Raw genomic sequence first — 10,013 nt, forward strand, 5'->3', positions numbered from 1 at the left:
GTTTTTGGCTCCTTGTGCTATAAACATGTACCAAATGTTAGGAGAAACAAGCTGGAGGATAAGAGTGAAATCATGATACTTATAGGCTATCATCCTACAAGCGCCTATAAGCTGTATAATCCTGTAACTCAAAAGGTACATGTCAGTAGGGATGTGATTGTGAATGAGGCTGAGAAGTGGAAATGGGAAGAGGAACCAGTATACAACAGGGAAAATCAGCAAAGCTGCATTTATCCTAACTCAAGTGATGAATCAGATAATGCAGAAGTAAACAAATGAACCAGAAGAAGTGGAAGCAACTGTGAGACCTCAAAGAATCAGACAAGCTCCAAGCAGGCTTAATGATTGTGAATTGATTTCTGATAATGCGGTAAATGATGAAGGTGATATCATTCACTTTGCATTATTAGCAGATGCTGAACCTCTCAATTATAAAGAGGCATTGAAGATAGAGGTATGGAAGAAAGCTATGATGGAAGAACTTCAATCAATTGAAAAAAATCACACTTGGGAGCTAGTAAATCTACCAAATCAGAAAAAGAAAATTGATGTGAAGTGGATTTTCAAACTGAAATTAAATCCTGATGGAAAAATTTCAAAGCACAAGGCCAGGTTGGTGGCTAGAGGTTTCTTACAAAAACATGGTATTGATTACAATGAAGTGTTTGCTCCAGTTGCAAGGCTTGAAACTGTAAGACTAGTAGTAGCTCTAGCTTGCAAGAGAAGGTGGTCACTCTATCACTTAGATGTAAAATCAGCCTTTCTAAATGGTCCACTTGAAGAGGTCGTGTTTGTGTCACAACCTCCTGGTTTTGAAATACAAGGCAAAGAAAATATGGTATATAGACTCCATAAGGCTTTGTATGGCTTGAAGCAGGCCCCTAGAGCCTGGAACAAGAGGATTGATCAGTTTCTGATTCAAATAGGCTTCAAAAAGTGTTTAGCAGAGTTTGGAGTATATGTGCAGAATTCAAGTGAAGAAGAAACCATGATAATCTGCCTATATGTGGACGATTTGCTCATTACTGGAAGCAAAACATCAGAGATTGAAAAAGTGAAAAACAAGCTGAAGTCTGAATTCGAAATGACTGATCTAGGTGAGCTTTCATTCTTCTTAGGCATGGAATTTATGAAGATGAAAACAGGAATGGTTATGCATTAGCAAAAGTATATTGGTGAGCTGCTTGAGAAATTTGAAATGAATAGCTGCAACTCAATTTCAAATCCATTAGAAACAAACTCAAAAATTGATGAGTGCAGCGAGGAAGAAAGAATTGATCCAACCCTGTTCAGACAAATGGTTGGCTCACTAAGATATCTATGCAACAGTCGGCCTGACATCTGCTACTCAGTAAGCGTGATTAGCAGATTCATGCATGATCCAAGGAAGACTCACTTGATAGCTGCTAAAAGGATACTTAGGTATATAAAAGGCACAAAGGAGTTTGGTCTGCTGTTCCCGAATGGAAGCAAAGGTGAAAGAAGTGAACTCATTGGATACTCAGATAGTGATTGGTGTGGAGACATCATAGATAGAAGGAGTACATCTGGCTATGTCTTTAAGTTCAATGAAGCAGCCATATCATGGTGCACGAAGAAGCAACCAGTGACTGCACTATCATCGTGTGAGGCAGAATATATTGCAGGAACACTTGCAACCTATCAAGCCGTATGGCTGGATGCAGTAATGAAAGAGCTGAGGTGTGAAGTGATGAAGCCTCTGATACTTAGAATTGATAACAAGTTAGCCATTAGCCTTGCTAAAAATCCAATCTCACATGGCAGAAGTAAACATATCGATACAAGGTTCCATTTCATTAGGGAGCAGGTGAACAATGGAATGATTGAAGCACAATATTGCCCAACTGAAGTGCTATTAGCAGATGGTTTTACAAAGGCTCTAAAACTTGACCGATTTGAGTCTTTGAGAAAGAAGCTTGGTGTTATAAGTGTTCAACAGCTATGAATTAAGGGGAAGTGTTGAAATTTAATTCATAAACTGTTGTGCTACAAATTGAGAGTTAGTTACAAATTAGTTAGTTAGTTAGTTATTATTATGGATAACTTGCTTCACAAGCATTTTTGTAACTCATAAAAATAACAGCTTTGTAGCATGAATGAATATCAAAATTTTATCTCAATCCTTCTTCCTCTGCCTTGTCTCTTTTGCTGCGCAATTTTTACTGTGTTCATCACAGTTCTTTGTTCCAACATTTTCTACATGCATTTTGATAAAATTTAATGTATTACTTTTATATTCTTGCTTCCTTTTCAAGGCATGCAATAAGGCATGCAATTTGAAAAGTATGTTATGGAAACACTTATGAAAGTTGTTGATAGGGAGCTGGTATAAAAGTCCCTTGATAGCTATCATTTAAGAGAGGGTTCTCCCTTGATAGCTATCCTAACTACCCCATTAACTAATAGCTTCCTTAACTAACTCCTTATCTCAAATCCTAACAAACTTCTCCTTATCCTATATTGTAACAACAAATACTGTTTTGGTCTTCAATTGATGCTAATATTTAGTAGATAAAAAGTTTACTTAAAATGAACATACTTAAACATTAAGTTAGAGGACTTACTATGTGCATAAAATAGTACAGTGACTAAAAACCAAAGAATGGACCCAAATCCCCTTAGATCTGCATTTTCTTCTCGTTCAATCAACCAAATAACAACTCCTACAAAAATATGCATAGCTGCCATTGTCAGCCACATCTCTTTTGTAAAGGCATCCAAAAACATCCATGCTTCTTTTGATTTTGCTGGTTGTTCAGTAACCACCATGTGGAGGCCAGATTCAACATAAGGTTGTGAGAAGTCCACTAGATGATATCTATATGCAACTATTGATGTATCACCAACAGCAGCATCCCATGTCTGCATCATAAACCAAATTTTATATTTGTACTGAGCAAAAGAAACAACAAAACAAGAAAGAGACAAAAAAAAAAAAAAAAGCTACAACTCTAAACTAGTTAACTGTTGTTGTGATATTTGCATAAGTATATTCTGTTTTTATGAATACTATGTAATTAAGATTGATTTGATATCGTAGTCATTATGTAACTAATGATGTGATTGCATGTTTATTCTTTCAGAGACTATGCAGTATAGTTTAAACACATAGTTTCACCTTATGTCTTTAGTTTTTTTCTCTCATTCAAAAGTTACCATACCTTATTGTAGACTTGATCAACCATTTCATCGTAGGAGCCACTGAAGGGAACAAAATTGTAATGTAAATCATAAGGTAAATGTTTGACAGCTGCTTCAAAGACACTGATAGAGAAACCAGTGATGGAAGTTTCATTTTTGCTCTGATCATATGTCACATTCACAAATTGAGTAAAGGCACCATTGGAAGGTATAGCTATTTTCAATGACTTTTCCTCATTATTGTGACCCTTCGGAACCAATTGCAAGTCTCCAGGCCAATAAATTGTTCTAAAAACTTCACTAGAATCATTATTTAAGTTTATTTCCATTATCTTATGGTTAACAATGTTCTTGGAAAAACCAATTGTTGGAGACCAAAACGCCATTTCTCTATAACTTTTCCCTATCACATTAATTATGTTGAAGGATGGCAGTTGAAGCAATTGCCCATTCTTTGATAAAGTCTTTCCACTTAGTCTGTCAAAATTACTTGACAAAATATTTTCTGAGAATTGTTCAACACTGAACTTACTTTGTGATGATTTATTTGCAGCGTCAACAATAGCCCAAGTTGCATCATATGCTTGAAGTGCAAAGATACTTGGGTGAATGTTATCTTCTTCAGGGTATTCTAGTGCAAACCTTCTTTGGAATTTGAATTTAAACTTTGTAAAAGCCTCACTCGTTTCTATGAAGTGTGTTTTAAATCCTACAATACCTTGCATGTTCAAGATAACAGAAGAGTTAACTGCATCAAGAAAGCCTGCAACCTCATCTGGGATAATCCACACAGAACCTTTTTCCATCAAACCTATTTGCTTTGCTTTCTCACAAACCATGCTGGCAATCTCTAAAGAAGAATGAACAATCAAGAAAACCCTATTACTCTTCTTTTTCAGCTTATTAAGCTCATTTTCAATTGTAGTTTTTGGGTCTGAAAGAGTTGATAAGGAAGGAAAAGCTAAGTGGTTTTCAATCTCAGAACCAACATGTCTAAGAGAATAAGAGAGGCTAAGTAGTAATCCTGGATCAGAGGAAAACCCATTATTAAGTTCATATATTATTGTCACCTTTTTCCATTTAAATTCTCCTACAATTGCTGCAATGCATTGCATGTGAATGTTAATATCATTACCTACTTGGATGAAATGTGGCAATCTAGGAGATAATAATTCTGGTCTGACCGCAGATGATGTTAGAGACAAAATAGGAATGTTCTTTATGGTGTCACTGAATTCACTTGCCAAATTTGCTTCATTGTGTGTAATAGTTCCAATGATGGCTAGCACTTGGTTGCTCTGTGAGAGATCCATAACTATATTCATAAAAGCATATTGGTGTTAGAAAGTTTCATTCTTCACTGAAGTCCTTAAATTCAACTCTTAATAAGATAGGTAAATGTAAATATTATTATACTACTATTCTAAACATAAATCATGATTCATGGATCTTAAAATTAAGGATATCTGTATTTTATTGGTTTTAAATGAGGAGAAGGAGAGGTGTTTTGTTTTATGTTTTCATTGAGTTCACAAGGAAAGAGAGATTTTATTATAAGAAAAGTGTTAACTTATTTTCTACACGGTTTTAACATTACGTGTGATGATACATGTAACTACATTTTTACTTTTGTTTCACTTTTTTTGAAGTTGATATTTAACTTAAAACAAAAATAGAATAGGGAGAAAATTTTATTAATTAAAGTGATACTAATGATCATTTTATCATCATCTATGAAAGAATTAGAACTCGGTATCACTTTGATTTTCCAAATATTTGAGGGTGTAAGAAGATATTTGATTCGCTCTCCATTTATTTCAACTCTTTTTATTTTTTTAATGGTCATTTTGTAAAAAAAAAAAACTTATTTTATTGTTATTTTTAAAGTTCAATGAAATATTAACTTATTTTTCTAAATATTATTGTTAATTGTCCTTAAGTCTTAACTCAAACAAAAATGTTGATATTGTTATGTTCCACCACCTAACTTGAGTAGAAGGGGATTATCTTTAGAAAAATAGTGAGTTCTTTCCTAGAACTAATTTCACATTTTGCATGTGGATTTTGGGTTAAATTTTAGTTTATTTTACTGATTTGAAATAATTTATCTAAGTTAAAATAATGGGTTCCTTAAAATATGAGAGTGAGGAAAATTGTAAAGTTTAGCATATAGAAAATGTAAAAAAATAAAAATAAAAATAAAAAACTCCATTTTCACTTTTTCAACATCATCCATTCTGCACACGATTGTGTGATAATTATGATGCGTTAAGATTTAAGAAATACATATGCTTAACTTTTTTAATAAATAACTAGCAAAATACCCTTGCATTCACACAGAGTCAGTCGTTGTGTATAAATTGAAAAGACCAACTTTATATACATAACTTTTTGCTGTATATAGAAATTTCTCATGCTTTTATATATTAGCTATTTAAAAGATAAATTAATTATCAAATATTAATTCATCTATTAATTAATTGACTCGTGAAAGACGTCTATAACTATGAACTCGTCTATTAAGTAATTGATTCGTGAATAATCGTTTATTAACTAATTGACGCATGAATAGCCGTTTATAACTATGGACTCACATTCAAATATTAATTTGTCTATTAACTAATTGACTCGTCAAGGATAATTATAAATCTATTTTTTTTTATTGACAAATTAATTATCGATATTTTTTTCACTTAAATTTAATGATCTCGTGAACGTTGACACAATTAAATGAAATAGCGATAGTAGTCCATACGTAATTTGTTTTTAGTGGTAACTTTTATGCTTACCACTTACGTATTAAGTGGTAAATTAAAAAGAAATACAAAGTGTTAAAATATTTTTCACTTTAACCTTGAATGTACAAAAGAAACACAAAGATAGATATCAACAATAGGAGTATTAACACAATATATTAATGATCAAACACACAAAATTTTATATAAATTTGAAATTTGTAGCTTTGTAATATAGTCATTGATATTTACTTATAGACTTAAATATTTGATTCGTCCATGTAAATTCGCACTTTTCTCAGTTTTGTCCCTGTAAGTGTGTTTTCAATTTAAGCCATATAAGTTTAATTTAGTTTTAAAGTTATTTATGCCGATAATTGCTATTAAAAAAAGCTTATGTTCCAAATAAATGAGTGATGTGTCAGAGTAATAAATTAAAAAATTAAAAAAATGAAACAAAGTAATAACATTAATTAAAAAATAAATTAAAAAAAATGAAGGACAGTTGAAGGTAAAATCAAAAATATTTATTTTTGAAGAAATTTATTTATTTTTTTGCCACATTAAATTATCACGTCACTCATTTGTTTATCACATAAACTTTTTTTAACACCAACCAACGATAAAGATGATTTTAAAACAAAATTGAACTTACATGATTTAAATTGAAAAACCAAAAAAAACCTTACCGGAACGAAAATGAGAAATGCACGAACTTAAATAGACAAATACAATATTTAAGCCTTACGTATATTTTTAAAAAGCTTATTATAAGTTTATTTGAAATCATTTAATGAAATACCAAATAGTTTTAAAGTTTTATAAATATTTATAAAGTTGATCGACTCAATAAGAACTTTTGATTTGATGATTGGATTGATATTGAGTTATTAAGCGAAGTAACTCATCACAAAACTACTACTAACGAATCATCATTCATATATATATATATATATGTATATATTGGATTTACTTAACGCATAAGATTAAATTACTCACCAAAGATGTTATGTAACTAAATCTCCATCTAATAACTCTTGGGTACTATATATTATAATATCTTTAAATTTATTTTCTTTCTATTTTTGTAATAATTTGAATTAAAAACTCCTTGATGTTGTATCCAAAAAATAAAACTCCTTCTCGTACTTATGAGATAGAATTATTTAAGGATTTTATTTTTATTTTTATATATTTTTTACTCAAAAATTTTAATTTTATTAAACCTGCATTTTTATTATTTATCAAAATAAAAACTACTCTTCAATCATCCTTTTTGTTAATAAAAATAAATCTGAAAAAAGTCTCCATTTCCAAATAATCCCTTTAAATTTTTTTCAAAATTAAATATAGAACTTGTAAAAATCAAATTTTGAATATCATAATTCTAACTAGCCACACCCACTGTTTTATTACAATAAACAAATTAATAAATTTTTTAATAAAATTGTTTATAACAGTTAATTCTAAATTAATAATGCTTAAATAAAAAAAGTTGTTAGATTATATAAACTCAAAATAACATTTTCAATAGTTAAGTTACAATTATTGAAATTTGAAGTTTGTGAAATTTGAGCCAATAAAATATTACAATAATAAGAATTGTAATTTGAAAGTTACAATAATATTACAATAAAAAGTAAAAATGCAGGTTTAATAAAAATAAAATCTTGAGTCAAAAAAATATAAAAATAAAAAATAATATATTTATTTTGGAGTTTTTAGTTCGAGCTATCACGAAAATAAAAAGAAATAAATTTAGAAATATTATAGTATATATTATCCAAGAGTAATTGGGTGAGATATGATCATATAACATTTTTATTGAGTAATTTAATCTTATGCACTAATTAAATCTAATAATTATTATTAATAATTCTCGTTTCTCATAATAACTATCAGTTCTCACTATATCCTCCCTATATATATATAACACAAATACATGTTTTCTCTTAACTAATTGATAAGTGAAATATCATAATACTTATATAAGATTTGAGTAATTAATATTATAATTTTATGGTAAGAGATTAATTTTACAATATCAAGGTAAATAGTTTAAATCTTCTTAAAAAGTAAAATTACCATTAATATCACTTTTATTAATACAAATTTTATCTTCTTCAGTTTTTTAAAAAAGAATATGAATTTAAAAAGTTGCTTAGAGAGTAAGAGTAGAGAAATTTAATAAAAATAAGAAACTAAATGTACAGATTTTAAATAAAGAAAAGAAAAAATTATGAAGTGAGAGAGATAAAATATATTGAAAATCATAAAAGTGAAAAGTTAGGCCAAGTATAAGTGAAAGCTATTCGAAATTTGAATTTTAAATTTAAAAAATAGTAAGAAATGGAGAGAATATAAAATTAAAATGACTAATTTTTATTTAATTTAGTGATGTACTAAAATTAAAATTATAGAATTGGCATTTTTGTGTTTTTTTGCTAAACAATTATTATAAATAATAAATATATAATAGATAATATATTGTCATATTTTATAATCATTTAACAATGTCTCTACCACACTTGTTAGCAAAATTTATCAAAATAACCTTAAAATAGACAATTAATGATGTATGTAGATGAGTAACTATGCATAAAGGTGAAAGTTAAAAAAAAAAATTAACGCAAGTTAAGTAGCAACTAACGAGTTACCCAATCTATATAGGACTGACCCTAACAAGTTACATCTTTCTTCGGACTAGGTTAAAAAGTTCTATTTTAATATGGGTTAATAAAATACTACCCAAGCCCAGCCCTAGACAAGTTGCAGACTAGGCCGGTAACCCGCACATTTTTTATAATATCTTTTTTTCTCATTATATTTTTAATATTTTTGCGACTCTTTTAACTTGAAAATTTTTGTTGATGACCATTTAAAAAAAATTATGGTATATTACTTATGCATTAAGTATGAATCAATTTTAATGTCATTTTTTTTCATTCTCATTTAAAAAAATTATTGTTTACTCTTTATACACAAATTAAGTTTGAATTTTTCAATTAACACAAACTTAATTCAAAATTTTCAAAACAACATATTATCCAAACAACACATAAATTAAAATAAGTTTAAATTATCCAAAAGTTAGAAATATTATCTAGCATAACACAAGTAAATTTAGATTTGTCTAACATAACCTAAACTCGAACCAAATTCAAAGAAAGTGTTAAATAGTTCTAATGTGACTCTATAATAAGTGTTTTTAGACTTCATAAGCAATGTTCACATTTTATAAAGTATTGGATGATTGTCCACTTAAGAAAATAAAAAAATTGTTTATTAAAAATATATAACCAACTAAGGATAATATATATATATATAACCAACTAAGTGGGTTGAATTTCTTTTGGACCTTTTTTTATGTGAACTAAATTTAAAATTTTAATATTTTTTAAATTGGTTATGCGGGTTGCAGGCTACTCGGTACCTATACGGATTAACCCGAATAAGTAATGATTTATTTGAACTTGGCTAAAAAACCCTGAACAAATTCAAACTGAAATTATTAGACCGAAATCCTATACTTTAACGAGTTGGTGAGCTGACTCATTCATGCTAACTTATTTTGACAACTCAACTACTATCAATAAAGTGAGGTGGCACTTTCGAACATGTTTGGTAAATTATATTTTTCCGTTTGCATAAATGTAGAGACTCTCTTACTTTTTGATACGCGGTTTGGAATACCGTATCCTATTTTATCCTTATTTAATTGAAAGAAAAACTAACAAAACACAATATATATATATATATATATAACAACGATGTGTTCCACTTTTAAAAGGTTGAAGAAATGAATTTTAAAAGAAAAAAAAAAGAAAAAATAATGATTTTTTGTTTGTTTCTTTTGTCATAAATTTTGTTGGCAAACACTTTATCCTTACCACCAATTAAATTTCAATAAAAACTTTCTCAAAAAATATGATATCATATTACAATTTAAAATAAAAATTATAAAAAATGAGATAAAAATACATTGAATAATAGGAGAATTTTTCAATGAGCAATGATATTTGAACACAATTTTAAACACAAATACAAACACAAATACATGTGGCTCCCACATAATCTCTCTTCATTTAATTTTCCTCTTTTATATTTTCTACACAA

The 10,013-nt window shown here is 28.8% G+C and overlaps 1 protein-coding gene across 5 annotated transcripts in view; it reads right to left on the reverse strand.

Moving 5' to 3' along the window:
• LOC101507681 (glutamate receptor 2.9-like) overlaps positions 1-10,013 on the reverse strand; it is a 19,968-nt gene that overhangs the window by 8,476 nt on the left and 1,479 nt on the right. For 4 of the 5 annotated variants that reach the window (XM_073365807.1, XM_073365808.1, XM_012719704.3 and 1 more), the window contains 2 exons: positions 3,183-4,477; positions 2,586-2,883 (listed from right to left, as the gene is read on the reverse strand). In XM_073365807.1, coding sequence (XP_073221908.1) covers positions 2,586-2,883; positions 3,183-4,477 — 1,593 coding nt within the window. The remainder of the gene's footprint in view (positions 1-2,585; positions 2,884-3,182; positions 4,478-10,013) is intronic. The other variant, XM_027330348.2, reaches the window with a different exon arrangement.

This window comes from Cicer arietinum, chromosome 3 (genome assembly GCF_000331145.2).
Source record: "Cicer arietinum cultivar CDC Frontier isolate Library 1 chromosome 3, Cicar.CDCFrontier_v2.0, whole genome shotgun sequence".
In the NCBI taxonomy this organism is placed as follows: Eukaryota; Viridiplantae; Streptophyta; class Magnoliopsida; order Fabales; family Fabaceae; genus Cicer; species Cicer arietinum.